General features: G+C 40.8%; 1 protein-coding gene across 5 annotated transcripts in view; it reads right to left on the minus strand.

Annotated features, from left to right (window-relative positions):
• The window catches only part of LOC129736265 (uncharacterized), a 38,143-nt gene that overhangs the window by 7,611 nt on the left and 6,767 nt on the right, over positions 1–23,765 (minus strand). The window contains exon 3 of one of the 5 annotated variants that reach the window (XM_055712676.1): positions 4,496–4,611. The exons of the other annotated variants lie outside the window; for them this stretch is intronic. Within the exon in view, the coding sequence (XP_055568651.1) occupies positions 4,583–4,611 (29 nt within the window). The 3' untranslated portion in view covers positions 4,496–4,582. Of the gene's footprint in view, positions 1–4,495; positions 4,612–23,765 lie in introns of those variants that run through there. 5 annotated transcript variants of the gene reach the window in all.

Genomic DNA, 23,765 nt, shown 5'->3' on the forward strand with positions numbered 1-23,765 from the left:
CGAAACGTAACAGTACCAGAGGGTGGATGGGCTGCACCAAGGCCTGTATCATGTCTCCAATGAAATGAAGTGTCTTGAAATTTTGTTCTGTCTTTTTGTAAGGTTTCAACAGCAAGCAGCATATCCTTTTCATCTCTTTATCTTCCCATGCACTAAGAGACACCATGGTGATTTCTTCATATCTCTATATTAAGACAACATTTTTGCACTGTGAAGGACTATTAACTACATTTCATAATAATCTTTTCCTAAGCACCATTACCATAATTAACAGCCTGTTAACCAAGGCATTAGACCTTCAGCATCATATAATAAATTGTAAGTCCACAGCTGGTAGGAGACCTTTTCAAGAGAAACACTGCTCAGGAATAAAGCAGCCAGAACTGCGAAAATCTGTTTGTTCAGTGGTGGAGAACTTCCAGTGTCCATTAAAGAAGAACAAATGTCTGACTTAAATTGCTCCAAAAAGGTACTTAAATAAATATCATGCTAAGGAGTTGCACTCCCACCAGCGAGAGCTCCATCAAAATTGGTTAATTATTCTTTGAAAGACTACTTCCTTAAAGGACATAATTTTGCTACAATAGCTATATATTGGGTCATTAACTACCCTTTGGCAACAATTATTTAATATTATGGTGAACCATTCAAAGAAACTTTAAAGCAGAGAACAAAGATATTGCTGGACATTTGGAAGCAGGTAAGGCAAAAGTTACCATGTCCATCCATCTTGAGATACCTTTAAACAGTTTGCTAGCAGCTAGTATCCTGCAAGTTTCCTTAATACTGTTAAAGCGAGTGCAATAGCCAACAGCTATAATTCTCATGCCGGCTTTGCCATTCAAGTCTTAGGTTTATGAATTTTAATTTCTGCCCCCAGCCCTATTGTCTCCCCTCCCCACTGCCCCCCCCCCCCCATTTTAAAACACTACTGCACTGTCATAACATAACAACGTTAAAGGAACGTAGCTCAGGACTTTTTCATATACACCAGTGCCTTTTCTTATTTGTCTGGGGAACAAACTGCTGTTAGACCAAATTAACTCGCATGGTGTGACATACTTCACTCAGCCTTTGCCACAAAAGCTGCCACAACAAAAGTTGCTGTGCCCTACTTAGCAAGTCAGCACAGAAACAAGCAGCATAATGGCATATTATGGGAACATTAAACTGTTGACCACATAGACCATTTTAGAAAAGTCTAGGGGCTATGTGGCTGCCAAAATGATTGCCACTATGTTGTCACGATGTGCTACAGCAAGACAGTCAATACAGCTTTGTAAATTTTAGATTAAGAACTGCACCGTGCATCCTGAGTTTTCCAGAAGACTCAGATCCTAACACTTCTCCTGCAAGATACGAGTTTAAGAAATTGTATGTATAAAAAAAATACATAGTTTGCCTTACCCATCCTTTACTTTCCCAGTCATTAAAACAATCAATTCCTGTGTCAATCCAAAAGCAAGCTGTTTTACATGAAAACTTCTTTTGTTCCTCTCCTGAGCTGTCATGTTTCTCTGTTGTATGCCTTTCATTTTTTCTAACCTGGTTAAGCAGTAAGCAAGCAAGCAAAATTACTAGATTTGCTAGGGCTTGTTTGTTTAGTTTTTTGCAGTCACTCAGTGTATGAGGAACCAAAGAATGAATGCAGACAACAGCAACAAAATGAAGGTGGAAAACCAGAAAATGTTGCTTTGGTCTTTCATTTACTGAACTTTCTTAGGCAGTCACACTCTTGGTAACTGAACACCATCATGTTGATAAAAGTGTGAAAAGCAACAAGAGCATCTTCTGCTTCTAACCTCAGCTCAGGTCCCCTTACCCATGTCCTGCACTCCCACTGCTGCTGCCATGGGCTACTGACACATCCACTTTTCCTCCAGAGGCTTTCACCCTTTCTTAATTGCTCAGTAAGGAACACAGCTTTAGCTTCAAATCTGCAAGTCCCTCCTCAAGACTCATTTCTGTAGCTATTATGGACCCTGCAGGTGTGACGGCATCTAGCACAGCTGAGGAAAATCCTGATCACAGATCCCAACACCATCACAGCAGCAACCTTAAGGCATCCATGAACTAAGAACTGCAACCCAGGAAGCACATACAGCTAAGATAAATCTGTAATTTATCTTACCTCAGATTTGTTCTCCAGTACTTACAAAAAAGACAAGAGAGTTACAGATAAATAGAAAATGCAGAACTCTCAGCCATCACATTTCAAAGGGAGCCTGAGCGCCACAAGGTTCCCAACAGGCTGCAGAGCAAGGAGCATCTCACATTACTAGGACCATGGATTCGCTAACATCTTTAAGGAAGTCATGCAGATCCCAGCTGTACATGCTTCCGGGTGGTAGCAAGCTCATATAAACCTGCATCTCTGTGAGTTAAGTTTCTGCTCTCTCCCTGCTCTTAAAAAGCAGGAAGAGATTTTGGTGTTTAAAGGGATTCAAGGAAGTAAAACTGTGTTCCCCTGTTTCCACATTTCTTAGTCTGAAAATTCCCAACATTTGCTAAACTTTCAGAAATCCTTCTTCAGGACAGGAATGGAGAATGTAAAGGAATAAAATATGTAAGAACAGACAGTTTTTCTGCTCAAACATCCTGACACCAGACCCTGAAACCCCAAGGGGCTGGACCTACTCTCAAGTTTGCTCATGTGAACACTACTCAGTTCAGCACAAGATACTATAGTAAAGTGGTCCTAAGGCACAAGGCTGTGGGGCAGAAGAGCCTTATGAAGAAGGGAAAACCTAGGATGAAACTTTTGGTTTTGTGGGTTTTTTTCAGAATGTCTTCTTGCATCCATCTTCCTGATATGTAATTTTAAGTGTTAGAATTAATACACGCTCCATTCCATCTCTATGGATAAAAGCCAAACATTATTTAACCTATATAGTTTTTATTTAACCTACATAGTACAATGTAATGAGCACACAGTTCTTTAATATCTGCCTTATAAATAACCACAAAAGCATTAATTTTTCAGATTTTCATCACAAATATTATTGTGCCACTTCAGTCCACTCATCTTCCCTGGAGATAAATAATTTGATCTAACAGGGAGAAGAATTTGAACATAAACCAGAGTTCATGAACTCAGGGGAAATCACTGAGGAAACCAAATATATGGTCAGTGTATATAAATAGCTCTTTGAAACACGCTATAGAATGAAATAAATATATCAGCTAGTTTGTTAACACATTGCACAAGTAATAGAATGTATTACACAGGTAAATAGAATGTATGTTAAAAAACTGAATCCTGAGGACAAAATATGATTTGCCACATTAAAATATTCTTACACATCTTGACCTATAGTGATCTGTCAAAGTGGTCTATAAAACGTCATTTCTTGATCACGATACTATGGCTAGACCTTCCATTTTACTGACGTTACCAGTGGCTGAGATTGGGGTCAGCTCCAGAGCAGAAGACTCGCTGAAAACAGTTCCCAGCTGAACTGTGTAACACACAGAGACAGCGAGAGGCTTTAATGATCAAAACCAACACCCTGAGCTGCCCTTTGAAGAAGCAGCAGATCACATAGGGTGTGATATATGAAGAGTGGATGCTGACTGTGCCAAAGAACGTAATTTCCAGGCAGGCCCATCCATTGCAGTGACAGTGGCCAGCACGCTGCTTCCACAGGAGTAACACAGAGCTAACGTGGAGCAGGATGACTAATGCCCTCTACCCCAGGGAGCACACGGTTCCCTGGCAGCAACATACTGCTCCCACAGCCCCATGCTGCTCTTCTTTGGTCTCTCTTTTCAGTAGGAAAGAAGTGACACCACTTTTGCTCCGGGGGGAAATCACAGGTGCTCTCTCTAGTGAGGGAGCAGGAAGGGGGTAAACCCTCTCCTTGTCCCCCACGCAGGTCCCGGAGCAGAGTCTGGCAGCAGCACTGATTTGGGACCACGGCTTGGATACGCACTGCGCTGTCATCACCATGGGCCACCCCAAACTCTCTGGGAAGTCCCGGAAGAAGGGGTTCACTATGTCCCTGGGAATTCAGCTTTATCATAACAAAACCAATCAACCAACCAACCAACCAACCAACCAAAAAATTTTACCTTGGTATCTTTTATGCTGTACAGTTTGAATATCAGAAAGCAAAACTGTAGAATTCAATTTTTAAATGCTTTAACATAGTGTGACGGGGGGAGCCCGGCTCAGGTTTTTGAACATTTGGGTGTGCACATGGTAGACAACGGGGCAGTGTCTCGGAGATTGCCGCAGAGAAATTTGTGCCGATATTACTGAAACAGAAAATTCACTTGCGTGGAGGCAGTGCTGGGATGCTGTTAGAAGAAGCCGGGGGCTCTGACAGACCAGTAAGTGTGGCTGAGGGCATTATCATCCCATCTGTCCACCCCCCCTTTTCTCTCCAAAGTCAGCGTTCCTGTAGCAGAGGCATCACAGGCAAATCTACCCAGCGCTCAGCAGAGATCGCACTCTCAGCTCATCAGCTCTTCAAGCCGCAAAGCCACCCGATGGTTCATGGTGGCTTCTGTCACCCTGCTCCAGGGTAGCAGCTCCCAGCAGCACAGGGCATAGGAGAGCTGACGGTGGTAACACCTTGGATCACGGCTGCTCAGTCTGACAGAGCCCATCTGTCAAAACCCAAAGTGAGAAAGAGAGATAGATTACACAGGAACTGTGGTTGTATTAAGGGTATATGTAAAGTCACGCTTTCCCAGGAAAAAAATATGTAATTAAGTCAGTTACCGTGCTTGGTATTTGTGCATAGTATCTGTAGCAGCACATCCAATTAAAATTAAATAATAGAAAATAAATCTCAGCTGGAGCACTGCCTGGATAAGTGCCCAAGCAGGAAGTAGAGTTGTATTGTCTGAATGATTTATGTTTATGAGCAATTCATGAAACAGATTTTTTCTGTTGATTCTGCACTTTTTGCTGATAATTATGGAACATTTTGGGGGTGAGGAGCTGCCACTCTAATAGAAACAAAATTTCCACTCCAAACAAACATGAGGTAAAAATAACCCTGTATCTTATCAAATTTTTAAGGGGAGAAGAGTGTTTAAAATTTCATTGTCTGTTTCTCATGTATTCTGAGGTTTCTTTTGGTATTATAAATGTGATTAATAATACTTTATAGTGCACATACTTTGAAGTCCCTACCCATTCCCAGAATGGACGAAAGAGATCCTTGCATAAAGCACAGCTTTGACTGTCAGTGCACATTTTTAAACAATAGTGGCCTGTGTAATGAAAAGCCTGGCACAGACATTCCAGTTTTTCTACAAGATTTTTACATAAATGTAAATGGACAAGCAACATCACCTCTCACTCTTTTGTCCGTGAGGGTAAGGAAGCATGGAAAATCAATATAGCCCTTCCTTACCTTATCAGGATACCGGGAGGAGAAAATACAGAGAGTAGGCACAACTCCACAGATGGTTACGTCTATAGTAGCAAATTAAACAAGGTCAAGACTCAGGCCAGATGCTGATCTGCAACTCTCCATTCAGTTAAGCTGTTCCTGCAGTTCCTAATGCTGATTTTGGCTTTGCTGTCTCAAACATTGCCTGAGAAAGCCTCAGGGGTACTAAGGGACCTCTCTTCACTGGCAGCCTGGGCATGGCAGTCCCATTTTATGGGAGAAGGGGAGCAGGATGGACTTTCTTTCTGGCTGGACACGCACCATGCAGTGCTAACTGGCCTCAAGACTAGAGACCTGCCCCTGCCTGTTTTATGTACCAGTATAGACATAGCCTGTAAAAACCTCTGATAAAGGGACATAGCTTCTGGTTACAGACAATATAAAACTAGATTAATGGTAAAAGTCAAGCACATACTGTTGTTAATCAATTTGACCTGCAATTAGATCCATACAGACAGTTTGTTGGCTGAAGTCTTCAGGTCATGAACAATGTTTTGCAAGTATAGCCATAGCCTTTGCAGGGTCTGATACCGTTGATATATGCTTTTCAAATTATTTTCTGTAAAGGCTAGACTCCAGGTCGATGACCTGAAACTCAACAGCATGACCTTCATCTCTCTAGCAATGCATGTGCTGCTGTGAGGACCTCTCCTGCTTGCATGTTGGTGTGAGTCAGGCAAGCTAGACTATCCAGAGGTCATGCAGAGCTGCAATCCAAACACACTGGATTGGGAAACACATGGACTGGGCAAAGACTTCTCTAGCAAACACTCAAGGAACAGGCTGTTGGAAGAACTCTTGGTGAAAGATACTGTTGTGTAACTAAGCACCCCCCAAAGAGAGGAGGAGCAAAACTGGTTAAAAAAATTCCTGATGGAAAATTCTGTCCTACTTAAATCACAGCACTTCTGCAGGAATGTCTCCATCTGTAGACTTTACAAAAATAGTCTACTCATTCCTTTTCAATACATCTAAAACATTTCATTTTGAGAAATCCAGAGCATTCTCCTTCACTGCTAGTGATACTGTGCTTTATTGCAGGGTCTCTCAGAACTGACAAGCTGGGAGTTGGCTGAAGATAGCAACTGACTGTCCATTCCTCTGCTTTTTAGGTACAATCAACTTAAATACAGCCTCCCTGGCAGAGCTTTGTCTAATCTAGTTTCACAAGGGTTTGGTTGTTTTTTTTACGACTTTCATCCTGCTTACTAGTTGGAAAGTTATTCCTAATATCTAATATAAATTTACCTCATCACTTCGGAAACATTATAGGAGAATGTCATCAGTCACTCCTCTCCACCTGAATATGTATAGTATAGCAGGAAAAATAACATCAAATCAAAGTGTTTAGTCCTTATTGAAACAAGCACCTATATGTTGTAAAAAAAACCCCACGTTTTGTCATTTTTCTATTCCCTAAAGAATTTTTCAGAATGCTTTTCACTAGCAGGATCATAGTCAGATGTTCGTTTCAGTTTGACACTAATGGATAATCAGAATCTCCTGCAGAATGGCCATCCCCACTTCCTGCTCTGTGCTGTCTCCTCGTGATTAAGTGTGCAAGACTACCTCAGTGCACATCTGCAAATGTAAGCAGAGGCCATAGGGTGCTTTTTCAGCTTTGTCTCAGCTGAAAGCAGCCTTGGGTGAGCTCTCAAGTATGGCACAGGCTGAGCAGGGAAGCGAGAGCAGGACAGACCACAGGAAAAGCATGTTGCAGAAAATTATCAAATTATTCTTAAAGCATCTTATTACCATACCAAAAGCAGGGACAGTGAGAACAGCAAGGAACTCTCTGCAAATAGACCTGAATCTTGGCATGGGGAGATTTGTTATTTATGTGCTTGCAATATAGGACATACCTGCCTTTGCCTTTTTGAGCACTGGGAGTGCTACTTTTTCCAAATGAATGAAAATCAAGAGTTAAGTTAAATGACATCATAAATTCCAGACATTGATTTTTATGTTAGTAGTCATCTTTATGCAAAGCATAATGTATCATCCTAAATGTCACTCATTCAGTAATACTATTATAATGCTATTCCTTGGTGATGGCCAGGAAAAAGTTGTTCGGGGCATTCATCAACACTGTCAGTAGGTCATTTTTTTGTCTGCTATGAAACTTGACTGTAAGAGATCTCAGGTATTGGTTGAGAGAAAAACTGGGAGGCAGTTACTACCACAACTGGTTCAGTTGTAGTAAAGGGTTTTGTAACCGGCACTTCTAAACGTTGCTGATGGAGCGCTGGGGGTATCACCACCAGCTCCCGGAGGTGCCTAAGGAAACAGTGCATAGAGGGTTTGCAAGTGGCGGCTGCAATGATGGGGAGCCCTGAGCTTTGCGGCCCTTTCCCAGCTCCACCCCAGCCCTAGGCAGGGACTAAGCGGACTCTGAGGGAAGACTGCCATCTACTGAGCCACAGCCTTCCGCGGGGCTCCCACCCAAAGGCGGCTGCCTCAGCCTGCGACCCCCGGGGGCTCCCACCTGCAGCCCGCCCTGCCCACGGGAGAGGTGGCCTTGCCCCTCTCTGGGCTTCCTTAAACACAACGCGAGCAGCAGAAGCCTGCAGAATTATCACCGAGGTACAGAAACACAAATAAAATCCCTCTTGTATTTCCCGGTGTGTACATTAATTTCTTATTTATATAGCAAGAAAAATAACAGCTAAGCGTACCTGTGGTGGTTGGATTGTTCTGGGGGTGATTAACTCAAAGATGTAAATGTCCACATCTCTCAGCAGTGCTGCAAAGGAATCATCCTTCTTCATAAAGAATAAGAAATTGATCTATCCTTTTCTAAGACTAGAAAGCATTACATCTGCTGAGTAACGTCCCTATTCATCAGAACAGTAACCTGCTGCTACATTATCTGGACTGCAAGGGTGCTATGGTATTTTTTCATTTCATTATAATAAATTAGCTGCTTGGCCATTAACATGCTTCATGTTTAAGGGAGATAGTCACTGGCTCCTAAAGAATCAGAGCCAGTCATTACGTAAACTGTCCCAGAGTTCATTTAATTACTGCAGCACCCAAGTGTTTAAATGAAACTTCCTTCTTCAAATATGCCCCATCAACACGGGAGTGGAATCAATAAGGCTCATTTGAAGCAATTTACCCACCATTGTCTATATTCCAGGCAGCGCTTGCATTCATCTGGGTAGTATTAGTTTATCATACGTCTCTGAAGCATTTTCCTGTCGAACTTTCTCGTTCTGTGCTCATATAGATGAATGAACAGTGTCAAAACAATTTCAATCTGTTTTATCTTTGAGAGAATTTCAGAGCTGGGGGTAGGAGCTGGGGGTGATTATCTAGGTCTGTGAGAGCCATGGGACAAGGACAGCATCCTTTCCGCTTGCCACAGACATACTTTAGTTGCTACTCAGCCTTCAGCCAGATCACTCTAAATAAGAGAAAATGGCAATTTACTGTATCATCCCAACAGCCTTTATGGTCCTTTGCTCAGCCAAGGCAGTTGCCTCCTCAGAGTCTTTGTGCCATCTGAATGATACACAAAAAAATCACATTCCCTGTTGCCTCACTACCTCAAATAACAGTGAGGAATTTAGGAAACGCAATTGTAACTTGCCTGGGTATCACTTTGATATTTTTGAATTACTTCAGCTCATCCCTTTATTCAGCAATCGTAAAATATGCAGGAGATCAGGCAGCTGAAATAATCTTTATCAGCAGTTTTGATCTGAGAGAAAGGGGCATCAGGTAATAGAAGAGACAAACTGAAGTTTCTCAGCAGTCTGCTTGACTCAGAGATCAGAGTGAAGGGGACACCAGTTCCCAAGTGACTACTTAAGTATTAACCTTTAAAGAGGGCATCTGCTGGATCGAAAAGAAATGAGAATTTAGTACTTACAAAGATGTGGCCCAGACTTGTTCCTATTCTCCTGGCAAGGCATCGCCCCCTTAAAGAGGCTTCCTTTGACTTTCAGATGATTAGCTATCATTCAGTAATACCAATACAGTCAAACACGCGTTTACTAACAAGAGTCGTCTCCTGCCTCCAATCCAGGCATCACAGGCAGTCCTACAGACTTAATACAATTCCAGCTGAGCAAAAAGCTCATTTGAATTTCAACAGCCTGTGGCCACATCAAGGAACAAGCAATTTCAGGTTTCCAGGAATTTCTGGACAAGAAGCACAATACCGCTGTATAACCATGGTATAACAATATGTAAAATATGCAACTAGCTGAGTATTTTAAATGATGCTTGTAACTCAAGGTGACGCATCCACTTCGTATACAGCTTGATTGTCAAGACTCATATCAATAAGATGGAGTGGAGCAGACAGACATGAAGATAGCTGTTCCTGTCTATAATAAGAAAAAAGGTACAGAATTGTTTCAGTGCCATAGAAACAGTGCCAAGAGGGTCTCTTTCTATCGCATTAATGTACGCATAACAATTACAGAAAGGGGTTTTGTTTGCTTGTGCCAGATGTAGAATGCGATGCAACACTTCTACTCACACCATTGCGTTCATGTCTACTGCAGAGGATAAAGGCTTTTTGGAAAGAAACCCCAAATTCAGCTAGAAGAAAATACTGTCTTCATATCTCAATTAAACCATCTGCATTGTGCAGTTAAGGTTACAGTAATCTAATTATTTTTTTCCTGTTAAATTTCAAATGAGAAAATGTATAGTCTTCTTTTTAGGCTGCTCTTCATGCCTTTCATATTTTTTTATATGAAAATAGATTTTTGTTTCTTGAGCTCCTTCACAAATGCAAGCATGCAGAGTTGAAGATTGATTTTGATCAGAACGCACTCACTAGTAGACCCTGGTCTTGCACAGAGATCAGTACAAAAGCATCCTCGTGCTTGGGGCAAAACCAGGAACCTCATTCAGAGGGAGATTAGCTAAATCTTCTGCTCCTTTGTTTTAGAGAACTAGCTCTGTTAGGACTAGGAAACGAAAGTGAGTAAGTGCATTTCCAGGACACTGACTTCCCTGCAATTTTGTAATGAAGAAGACAGTGCACCTGTTTTGTGAGATCATCCTTGGTCTGTAGAAATGAGATGTTTTCTAGGCAAAAATTTTCACCCCACAAAAGGTGTGCTTGATTGACAGATTTTGTGGTAAGAAGACGACCCTTCCAGTTCCTATTGCTGGAGCTGTAAAACCCAGAAAGTCACACAAACCAAACAGCTATGGGCAAGACAGGCAAGGAAACTTAATCACTTTCTTATACAGAACTTGTTCTGATGACAAAAAGCTAAAAGGAAATGAAAAGGAAACAAAGGAGAAGTCCATCCCGTGTGACGGGGAATGCCCTTCCCTCCACTCAGCTCCTAGGGAAATAAGGATGCTCAGCAGCTCACATGTTTCTTTATTTTTTTGCTACGATTCATGCACGGAACATTTGAAAAAAGAATTCAACTTTTGCATGCTAGTGGTATCAGCCCAGGACCTTTACGAGAATGAGATTCACTTTGAAAAAACAATCATAAAACACCCACTGTTCAACAGTCCCTATACACAGTGGGGTAGACTGAGAACAGCGTGTCAGCTTTAATTTCAAATGTGTCTGATTTTTTTTTTTCCCATATCATATTTTCCTGGCTATCTGTATAGGATTCTTTTCATTTTTCTTCTGCCAGTGCCCTGATTTTTAATTTCTTTAATTCTTATTAGGGTACGTGAGAGTTCATATAGTCACATCATAATGTCAAGCATTTGCAAATAAATAAGTATTTATGGACTTCAAAATATTAAATTATGCAAATGTAGTTCAATAAATTGTGAAAAGATATATTATTCTCCACACTGCATTGTGTGCATCTTCTTTTAAAAAAATCCTTTCGACTGATATTATGAGCTTGATAGAGCATAACACTTCACTGGAACCGTCAGAGTTTAATTACGTGGCACCTTATGTATTCCAAGTATTTCTAAAATGGGTAGAATTTGCAATGGAAATGAATATCAAAATAGCTATGTGACCTATGCAATAGCCAGTTTTCAGAGCTATATAGTGATCCCATCCAGAAAACATCTAAATGTACAAAAAACCCCCACACCCAAGACACTGTTTGTGCACATTGCGCTGAAAGAGAAGGACCCAGCACATGCAGGGGCAAACGTCATCTGCCCGCAGTCCTCATTACTCTGAAAGGACTGGGTTGCCCGTGGCCTGCACTGCACTGAGTCCCATAAGAAGATCATTCAGTTTTTACAAGCCAAGGGTTCTAACTAGCAGGAACGTGGATTTTTAAAACAGGGGCATTTAGAAAGAAGTGTATACTGATTTCAAAATAGCTTGTCTCCAAGGTACGGGTACGTAAAGGTGATGCAAACTCATACCTAGATGGAATGAATTTGGGAAACAATCTGAGTAGATTATACTTTTTAAATTAGAGAAACCAAGAAAACCAGGACTACAAAAGATGGGGTTTTCTTGGCTAGAAATCTATGCACATGACCATACCCTTCAAAAGACAGACCCACCAGCATTTTTTAAACCAAGGCATGTGTATGACTTCATCCTTAAAGTGGGTCTGTTTTCAGAAGAGATCTGGACACTCAGTTTTACCGATTTCAGCAAAGAAGCTGAGAATAGGCAAAGTAACCCATTACTCTGGAAAATGCAGGCCAATATACATCTCTAAAAAATTAATGACATAGAAAAAGATCTTAGCTAATCAAAGTCATACAGGAAGTCTGCGCAGGATGACTCATGCCTTCCTCTGCATTCTGCTGGCAGAAAATGGAGCTGGTGGAGGCAATGCCTTCCCTGTCTCAGTGCAATGCACTCAGCTGGCAGCTGCGGTAAACTCCGGCCGCTCAGAATTCTGGCAGGGGAACAGGCAGGGCATGCCAGGACCTCACTTTGTACAAGCCAGAAAGTGACAGTGGAAGTACTGCAGCAAGAAGCCGTTATGATTTTCTACAGGGCACAGATCCTGTTACCCACCTCTTTTCTCTTGGTACCCACTAGGCGTTTCTCCTGGCGGAAGTTGAATACCTCACATAGCCATACCCATTTTGACGCAACTCCTAAAAGCATACATTAGAATTGTATCTATAATATATTAAAAAAAATACCTTCATAATCAGATTATGGATGCTGTGATAATCACAGCCCTCAATTATACAACTGTATATAAAATACTTAATGCTGCAAGAAGTAACATTTTTCAACATTAAATTAAGGTTGTTAAAACCAAAGTATACTTGCTGAAACTTTTCATGTCAGAAGAATAATGCGGTATTTATAGCAAAGGCGATACTTCTATTAAATCTTTCAATCAACTAGGGACTGAGACAATTGGCAAAATTCTTTTCACTGTGATTTGTTGGCTGGCTTTTAACTACAGTTAAATTTTACAGCAGTGTTTCTCCCCACCCCTCCTTTATTTGATGTTATTTTATCTGTCAATCTTGAACAGGAAGATGGACAGAGGATTTAAAAAGTTGGTGTCTGACCATTCTGAGCCTTGATGTGGTGGCAAATATGAGGAACTGGGGAAGTCATCGAAGAAAGAAAAGGTTACAGTTATGACTGATGGCAGTTGATTTATCTGTTAAAACTCACCATGGCAGGTTACTGATCTTCAGTGGTTTGTCATGTTCCCTGCACCAAACACTGTTCTCCATCTACCACTCCACAGAAGAAAATACAACCCCATGGCACAGGTACTCAATGTCAGGTCAGCTTCTGTGGAGAAGAGCTTACCCAGACTGTGCACAGACATTACCTGGAGAAAAAGCACATTTTTTCCCTGCCCACTGTGTTCAGGAGCAATGTCTGACACGGGTAAAGCAGAAAGTTTAAGCTTGTGGCATGAGGTTTACCGGGATTCTTTGGCTCTCGTGTGCCATATTTGCAGTGAAATTCGTAGTAGTGTCAAGGCCTGTTTATTGGGAAAAACCTTGCAGGATAAAGGGTTTGGATAGGCTTTTAGAACTGTAAATCATTAAAGGTACAAAAATGGGTGCATGGTTTTTCACTGATTCTTTTTCTGGACTATTGAACCTTCTGAAATGCAGCTGTTTGATCAGCTGGTTTAGTCTGTGCATTTCTGGAAATAACATGGGAAAGCATTTTACATTATCACATAGCAGTGATTGTAGCAGAAAATGTTGACCTTTTCCCCCCAAAATTATATGCAGGATGGGATTCATCTTACCTGTGTTTAGCCATCTCAGATTTAGGCATTCACCCTGTAACCACCAGAAAGACCAAAGAAATTCCAGATAGAGATTCACCCATCCTAAAATAATTTGCACAGATGACTAGTGCAGGGTGAGGTGATTTTCCCTATTAGGAGCACAAGTGGGAGGTAGGAGGATTTATATTCTATTTTAATGTTTTCATAAGGTAAAAATCTTCACCATAAAAACTATTAAGAGAGGCCAGCTGGAAACAGTCCCACTTAATATTTTAATATGGATTTCCCCAAGAGGAAAGGTTTCATTGTTGCTTAAGAAATTTGAAAAATGCTTGTTTGAAAAGAAACATTAGGAGGAAAAAAGTAATTTTGCAATACACTCCAACGATACAGTTCTTAAGCAATGTGACAAAAATCTTGACTGCGCACACACAGAGGAGCACAGAGGCAAAAAAGTAGGAGGGTGACCTCAAATTACACCCTGTCCCACCTCATCCCAGGTCCACCCCAGCTGTTTGCCCATCTCCACACCCATGAAGGAGTACAGGGGCTCAAGGCAGGTGGAGGAACTCCAATAACCCACTTAGAGAAACAGCCCCTGCTCGGCTCCTGCAGGACTGCCCCAGGAGAGCCTCAGCACCAGGGGCTGGGGGCACCCATCACCATGAAGCAGTGGAAGCTGCTCTCCAGGTCACCTTTCACACTGAGGGGCCACTGCCTAGGGCCATGGGACACGCTGTGACATGCAGAGGAAGAGCATTTCAGGATTGCACAGGACTGATTACGGAACGTTTAGGACGGGAATCACAGGTGGGGAAATGGAAGGATCAAGGTGATATGGGGAGGAACATGTATAGGAAGACAGAGGAGTAAGGGAATTAAAGGGATCAGTCATGTATGAACAGGTGCTGGTTGGTACTCTTGTCTGGCTGTGCCTTCCACCTGATTAGCACCCCGTCCTGTCTTCTTGCTAAATGCCTTTCTAACTCTTTTCTTGGGTGAGGGACTCTCTAGGGTGGGTGCGTACGTGTCTGTGTCTCTGGGAGTGAAGTGGGAGGGAGGAGAGTGATGACCCAGACCAGATCCTGCATGGGTTGTGTGACTAAGCTGAATTACAGGAGGGATGCATGGTGCAAGTGTGTCAGTGTGTCACTGCATGTGTGTGTAAGAGGGTCTGTACCAGCAGCCAGAGTGAGGCTGCAGCCTTGGGGCCTCATATGTACAAGTGCCAGAAACTGGAAAGACTGGGACCCAGGGGCAGCTACTGTGTGTCAGAGCCCAGATCCTGGAGAGATCCCCATTGTACCTTTGCATGGTTTCACCAGCAGACCTCCACCCTGCTCAGCAGAGAGGGGAGCAAGATGAGGAAATAGAATTAACATTTTCAATTTTATTCAAGCAGGATATTTCCACTGAGTCAAACAAACTATGGGATTTTGCTTATAAGAATATCTCCACACTGTTTTAAATGGGCTTTTCCTCCTGTTTTGAAGCACTGTATTCCCTATGATACCAAAGGTACGCTTCTATTTATTGCCTTTAGAAAAACTTGCTGGTATAGATTCTAAAAGTATTCGTATCAAGAGTAGAAAATGTCTGAATGCCTTTCTGAAACTACAAGTTTGGGGAATAATTCAGAAATCACATAGGGGAAATTTTATGGCCTCAGTAATGCAGTAGGACAGGTTAAATGATCATGATGTTCCCTGCTGGCCTTAAAATTTATTAACTTTCTCCCATTTTTCCTATTGATAGGTTCAGTGATACTTTCCAGCTACACAGCTCTCTGTGGATATTATATGGTAGCTGCATATAATTACTTCTATCTCAGAGCACGAAAAACTGAGATTCAGAGGAGTTAAGTGACACAATCATCATGCAAGAGTGCACTAGAACCCACATTAGACCTTAGATTTATTGAGTGCCCACCCTACATGTAGTCCATCAGACTCCCACTCTCTGACAAGTTAGTTAAGTCCAGTGTTCCTTTTTCTCCCTTTCAATAAAATAAGGGCAATAACACCTTCTTACTTCTATTTACCTGTAAACTGCTGTCAAAGGTGATTTCAGCTCATGTGGAATTTCTTCAGCTATTTCTAGGCAAGATAGCTTGGGCAACATTAACTGTGCAGCTGCAGTAACATGGAGCTCATTGCAAAATAATCACCTTAGCATTTAAAAAAAGTATATTGCATCCTCTGCTGCCATACCTGGTACAATGGCATGAAACCTGTACCAAGTGCCTGTACCAGGGTGGCTAGTTTAGAGCTAGTAGAGGCATTCAGGGTGGATTTGAGGTATGACTACACACCATTACAGTGTGCAGGTACCCCAAGTGCAGCTGTGAAGATCCACTGCAGTTTTTTATTATTTCATGTGCCCCTGACGTCTGTACTTGGAAGACCATGGCTTCTTCAGGATGTGTGATCATAGCTTGAATGTGCACCAATCTTATCTTTGATTGTCATTCTGCATAAAAGTATTTACAATTTAAATGATGCATACTCATACATTTAATACACATAACAAATAATTATGACAAACACCCTTCCTAATAGGAGAGAGCAAAAACTCCTTAGAATTTGCAGTTTGAAATATAAAGCGAATTGGATTTTAATACTTAATTAAGTTGTTAAAAATTGAAGAACAATTTTTACAGCACATTTTAAAAATATATTTTGTGTGCAAACTCTCAGAAGCAACTTAAAAAAACATGGAATGGAAACACCCCTCAGCGGCTCAGGTTTCTGCACTCCAGCTGAATTCAAGGGCTGATTACAATGAGCTGTTTTCCACATCAGCTCTACCCCATTTTGCATTTTACTCAGTACCTACAGAAGCTTTAGGAAAAGATGATAGGATAATGTACACAGAATTGATAGCACTATGCAGGTGATAATGTGTACCATGCACAGTTCATTCAATCAGATCTTCCAGCATCAGCCTGGAAGCGATACCTGAGCAAAGATGCAGAAAGCAAAAGAACTGAGAAAATACAGTGAAGAAGTTGCCTCCTTCATAGGAATACCAAACACAAAGGGCATCCGCTCCCAGAAGATGTATTCACCACACACACAGCCCTGAACTGTGTGACAGGTAACACAGCTGTAAAAATGCCTTTCCATCCTCCAGACAGGAGACTGTCCATCACCACTTTGTACATAAACCCAGGGTGCTCTGCAGTCTGCCTTAGTCCTACCAGGCATCTTGCTAAGACCCAGACAGCAAACCTACCTACCAACCCTCCTAACCACACCTAGTCCTTCACACTAATTTAGTCCATCTGTACCTCATATTAGCTATGCACGCTCAGAAGTCCCTTCTGAGGGGAAATGAGTGTCTGTTACCTAACTGGGAACTTGTATGTAGATGAACAGGCACTTGGCTCCTGTCTAAATGCCCCAGAGAACCCAAATGGTTAGAGGTGGTCAGAGATGTAACTTTACATCACATCCTGATGACCACTTCCTAACAATCCATACATAATACCATCTACCATATCCTTTCTCAGGTGTCTCTTTTCCAAGGTCAAAAATGCTAGGTTACTTATTTCTTCTTATATAGAAATCGTTCTCTACCTCTCATCTTTTCTGAGGGGTTGGGGGATTTATTTTTTTTTTATGTTAAATATTATATGCCTTGCTAATGTTATTCTGAGATTTTTTTTAGTATATACTTGTACATTCTACAGACAGAAAAAGGAACATAAAGTGACTTCAATAATCACAGCAAATACAAAAATAAATAACACATCCCTTGCTTTTAGTTTTGTTGTCTTACTTTATTTATCTCTTTTTTTAATTATTATTTGTGCTCTTGTTTTTCTTTTTAGACCACGGTCATTACCTTCTGTTGGAGTGTACTGATCTGTAAGGGGGATATGTTTGCAGTTCTCAGATGCAAAACTTACACCAGAAGAAGCAAGGAACTGTCTTCTTTCATCCAGAAGAGACAAAGTATAGAATATATCTGCTTGACTTAAGTTTCTCTGGGAAAAATACTTTCACAGAGAACCTACCACATTAATTTAGTTACATGTCTTACAAAACATGGAAAGAAAGAGATTTCCTTTATTTCCATTTTAAGTATATGATGTGATTAATTTATGGAGATTTGGCATTCAGCTATATGAGAGAAGGAGGAAAAAAATCCAGGCTGGAGGAGGAGGAAAGAGGATTCTGGGTTGTTAAAATAATATTTAAATCTTTTAGATATATATTATAGGTTTTTTCCTTTCAATGAAGTAAGCTTGGGCTTTGCAAATTAATGATTCTGTGAAGGATTTTACAAGAAGGAATAATTAATGTAGAAGAATTTTGCATTTAAACCAGGGTTTTGTAACCTGTAACAAGATATGAGCTGATGGCAAATTAGGCTAAAGATCTGCATAGAAGTCACTCTGGGGAAGCAGGTCGAGGAATGGCACAAAGGATTTTGGCAAGTCCTAGATGCTTGGGAAGACAGATAGCTCACCCATCTGACAGAATCAGCAACTGTATGTTAGTATAGAAACTTCGGTTGCCTTTTGTGGCCAGGATTTTTGCTGCTTGTCTCCTCCTTTACCCACGGCAGGGGTGGGTGGGGGTGGGGGTGGGAACTCTTCAGTATTAACATATTTGTTGAATGAGGCACATAACTCTGTCTTTCACTCTACTCCATTTCTCATAAGGCGCATAAGCTATTCTCAGAGTCCCCAGCTGAATGCAGCTCTGAGCTCGTGGAAAGGATTACAGAATTTTATTTGAATAAAAGCTAGTAGTTGCATTTTGCGCCTGGTATGATTACTGAAACCACAATGTTTCCTTTTTATGTATGGAGTAGATTTATACCAGCATATACAGTAAAGTCTTTCTCTGCCATTGGCAGAGAAGAAAATCAGCTGGAGCATCTCCTAAGGCCACAGTATTGAAGTACACCTGTTATTACATGTTGTAGTCCTCCTCCACTGCCATAAACCACAAGGTCTACATTTTTGCATGTGCATAAACTAATGATAGATGACTCATATTCCAAATTACTGTTGTGGAAGCCAAGCCCCAGGCACCAACTCATTTTCATGTAAGCATGCCAAAATGAGATTATATCCTTGAGCCAAAATGGGATAAAAAGACCCTTAAAAATGCTAATAATTCTGACTTAATGATTATTGCTCTTTTTAAATGGAGTTTAAAATTTGTGCAGTGGCTCTGATTTTCACTTTTTGTTAAATCAAGCACTGCTTTTGCCAGTATGGAAAATCTGCCACATTGCACTAACACTTTGGGTACATAAGTACCATTTAAGAATTGGGCAAGTGTAGCTTTAACACGGGAACTAATTGTTCTTTTGCTGTAATATCGGGGGAAGCTGAAGGCAATTCACATTTTTATGTGTCACCATAACAGTTTCAACCTAACTAATCATCCTTCTCCTAGCCTTTTTTCCAAGGCTATATAAAACCCCTGAGTGTGACAGCAGCCCAGCATAATTCAGGTGAAGATGGTACTGAGATGAGATTCATGGAAGAATCATTCATTCCAGAAATTATAGTTTGGTAGTTGGATTTAACTCAACAGGACATGCCACAAGAAGATATTTCTCTAGAAACCCCTCTCTTTCTCTTGCCCTGCCTTTTAATTAAGTCTGAAGCCTTGCATGGCTGTAATCAATGTACACAAAATAAGTAAGCAGGCAGCTGCAAATACAACTAAGGGAAAGAAAGGATGTCTTGAGTTTCCAAACAAAGATGTGACAGATTTACTGGAGGGAGAAGAAAACAGAAAAAGCAGAAAGAAAGATTACAACCCAACAGGATTCTCTGATTTTACATTCTTCTTCTCTTCTACTTTCATTCTGCTAGAACACGGGATGGATGCCAGAGATGCATCAAACTGTCCAAGTATAATTTAAGTAGTCAGGGAACAGATGTTCACAACGGTTTCTGGTCAGTGCAGGGATTTTATTACCTGCCCACAAGCTTCTACCCACTGTGAAAACTGTATTTCTTGAAGATGCACTACATCAGATTATATTAAATTACATGTATTTTGTAGGGTTGAATGACCCTAATCAACTAGCAATATAACACAATATCTCCTCCCTTCTTCTTATCCTTCCTTTCTCCAAGACTGGATAGAAGTTACTTACACTGTCCAGTATTATAACGCAGGCTTCAAATGCTCAAATACTTTAGCATTTTGACTTTGAATGTTAGTGACTTCCTACAGCGTGAACAGGTGGAGAATGCTGGAAACTGAAGGTGAGCAACAGTTCTCCTTCCCTTCTCCCTTGTACATACAGCAAAGGTCACTAATTCACCTCTTATGCTTTCAAAGGAAGCAGACAGTGTGCCAGCTCCAGAAATCTACCAAAACTCTTTTCCTTTTCATTTTTTCCACAAAAGGTAAGAAAATGGCAATTTCTCTAAGTTGATCATCAAGGTACATTGATTCTTTTCATTTAAGAAGAAAAGGTAACTAAACACATTGACAGGATTTGAACATATCAGCATTTACATACAGAACCCAATATATTGACATGAGTGGAACTGGTAACAGTAAAGGGTGACTGGAAAAATGCCAGTCAATGAATCAAATATATAACTTCAGCAGCATAAAACATTTACTGTGCATTAGGGATAAGCTTACACAGCAACAACTATAGCCCACATACACACATTTTTGCTAGCTTTACATAGGTCAGCACCAGTGGAATAGGTTTATCCTAGTGGAACTTTCTATGTGAAGTTTTTCCAATCTCCCTGGAGCCCACAGCAAGAATGTGCTACTATGGCAGCACTGCCAGCAGAATCCAAGAAAGGCAATTTTAAGCTATCTGAAGTTTCTCTAAACATGCCACGGTTTAGTTACAGCCTCAGCCTTTATTGCAGATGGGACAATTCAAGTCTCCATCATCATAATATACTCGGTCTGTTTGGGAGCATATTTGACTTCTTTGTTTTCATCAGTTTAAGGAGGAAAGTGTTTCTGGACTAGCTCAGGAAGAATTTCTGGAAGAAGACAAAAGATTGCACACTTCCTTGGAGAGCTTTTGTGCATATTTGGGAAGCAAAGGCTCAAGGCACTGTATGCTATGATGCATGAAAGAATCACAGCACAGAAGCAAAGCACAAAAAATGAACCTCAAAAGCAATGCAAAGGAAAGACCAAAAAGGACTCAGAAGGTTTTTCTAAGTTAGCATTACAGTGTTAACCTCAGTGAAGCTTAGAAGCAGGAACTCATTGGCTTGGACACGGTGGGGGGCAGTGTAAGAGCTGTACATAAAACTATGATTTTTCCTGGTTTTAACTTCCAGTCTGCATTCCTTACTTGCTTAGAGCTTTAATTTAAGAAGTGAAGTTCCATTCAACTAAAACAAAACTACAGATTTTGAAAACTTTCTGGTCCCTTTGTATAGCTGACTTGGAGCCAATCTAAGAATACTGACCTTAGAGCTGTAGCACCATCTTGGCTATCCAAGAAAAAACAAACCAATTAAGACTAACAGCCTACCTAGGCAAATAACACTTCTCCGTAGAGTGGCCAGGAATACTCGTTGGAGTAGAGGTGAAAATATTTCTTTCCCTCTTTCTCTTCTTTTTAGTATTCCACAGTATTTCTAAGCTAGGGGGGAAAACAAAACAAAACAAAAAAGCTTACTAGAAAGCTACAATTTTTATATATCTTTCACTGTAGTAGAGAAAAAGGTTGTACACTTACTCCTTAAATGCTTCTCAAGTTGTATATGAGTGGAAGATCTCTTTTGTAAGTCCATTAGTTTGAACAGATGGACAAAATAATTTTGCCTTATGCCATGAGGGTCCATGTGGTACCTATGCTCATTCATTTCTAGGAAATCTCTTTAAATAGTCCTGAAACAAGTTTTTAGTTGGCTTTCCAAGCACTGTCATATCACACTAGACCTCCATGAAGAAACAAAACAAGCATGATAAATGAGGCTTGTTCTATTTTTCCACCTTTTTCTATTATTATTATTATTTTATTCTGACCCTGCCAAAAAATCTTGAAATATACTGGCTAGGTGGCTAAGAATAAAAAAAAAAAATCAGAAAGAAAAAGAAAAAAAAAAAAAAAGAGAGAGAAACAAAACATTAAGCAGGATCGTTCTTTCCCTGCTTAAAATGCACTAACACTCAGATGTTGTGTAAATGGTTCCACACCATCTGGCAGCTATGAGGAGAAAACCAAAACATCATTTGCAGGTACTGTACTTCTCACATTTTGAATGATGTACCACAGTGTACTAATTGTCATAACATGCAGCACAATATATAAAGAATGTGAAGTGCAGTATGTTCCCTCTCATTCATATTTATTTATGCTACACAGTTCAGGAATGAACTTACATTGTGTGCAATTACTATTCTGCGTATCGCCTGGCTGTGTAGATTACATGTGATATAAAGAGAGAGAGCAGATCACACAGAAATTACATACTTTCCACAACACAGCCTTGCACAGCTGGAAGTGTACCATGGATGCTAATCACAGCAACTCTTTCTTCCACCATGCTGATACAGGGAGCCTGTCATTGCCTCCTAGCATGTTCCAGAGCTGTCACAGAGTGCAGCCTATACTTCAACTGTGTGCACTGAACCCCTTCAGATCTGCACAGACATCAGCAAAAGCCAGCTCCTTCAGCCCTTGGCCAAAACCCAGGTCTAAGAAGAATCAGCAGATCAGGTCAGGATGTGTCGTTCTCTCTCTGAGACAATCTTGCATCCGTTCACCTGCTATAGCGATGAAAATAGCCCCAGTATACCTGCACCTATACTGTGCTCCATTCAGACGCGGGTAGGTGTGTTTGTCTAATTGCCCTCCATGATTATGGTGGTCACTGGAAGCACCTGTGTCTGTGGCAATGAGCCAGGAAGGAAGCAACCACAGTCTTCAGAGTAGCTCATGCAGGGTCTCATGTTTACAGCTCCCTGGGTTGCTGTTCTCAAAGCCAGCCAGAATGGTAGCATACCCCTCCATTTCTTTTAAATGCATGCCTGTTCTTGCACAGTTCCTCTGACAGGAATTCAAGCATGGCAAGTAAAGGGCACCGCTCATGATCTAGAAATGGTGACAAGCAGGAACTTCCCAGGACTTAGTCGTGTCGTAGTCTTAGAAACTAGATGGTAACAAATTATTCCTCAAAATCTCTTTAAGCAGGTCTCATTTTTTTTTGTAAATCATAGTCTCTATCAGATGTAATTAATTTGAGGAGAAATGCCTGGAGATTTCTGTCTTCCTAGCTGACTTCCAGTAGACCTTTTTTTCCCTGAAGAAGGCATCATTAAAACTTACACAGCCAGACAAGTTAGCATGTGTCAGCCAGTGTGGGATAGCTTTCCATACATATCTTCTCATCCCACACCAAGGCAATTAGTTATTTTAACCTTCTTTCTCTGGAAGTTTACATTATTGAAATGTCTTGCTCTATCAATTGGAGAAATGCATACGGCAGCGTCTTCCCCAGCAGACTCTTATGCCTTCTGTCATCACAGTTTTTCTCTCATCTTTCTCTCCTCCACCACATCCAAACTTTATGCCTACTTCCGCTCTTTTCTCATCCGCTACTCATCCTACGCAGCTATGCCCCCTTCTTCAGTTCAGTAGGGTTTTTCCTTCATTAAGTGTGCATGCTACCAGGCAGACTCAGCCACAGAGTGAAGCTGGCATCTTACGAGGTCCTGCCTTTGCCTTCTGTATGTCTTCATTATATTGAGAAATAAATTATCTTGTTAGTTACATTATTACATTTTAAGTTGACAAGTAAATCTTATTATAAAAGTGTAATGATACAATAAGATATTTTATTCATGCATTTAGCCCTCTTTCTCTGACACTTAATTATATCTACTGCTGCATGGTGAACTGACACATTAATTTGGCAAATCAACTAAAAACCTCCATAATAGACTGATTTCCTGCCCTACTCTTAAGGTTCTAGTTTACTATATAGTGAAATTACTTTAAACATGTGTCCAGTGAACCTTTGAAGAGCCTGATGGGAATGAAAAAAAAAAAAAAAAGAAAGACCGTAAAGGGGGTATTTCATTAAGAACTGTAGAGAGAATCAAATCTGAACTTGTGTATAGGATGAGAATTTTTTTTTGTGAAGACAGAAGTGTCCAGTGAACCTTTGAAGAGCCTGATGGAAATGAAAAAAAAAAAAAAAAAAAAGAAAGATCGTAAAGGGGGTATTTCATTAAGAACTGCAGAGAGAATCAAATCTGAACTT

Source organism: Falco cherrug, chromosome 5 (assembly GCF_023634085.1).
Source record: "Falco cherrug isolate bFalChe1 chromosome 5, bFalChe1.pri, whole genome shotgun sequence".
Classification (NCBI taxonomy): Eukaryota; Metazoa; Chordata; class Aves; order Falconiformes; family Falconidae; genus Falco; species Falco cherrug.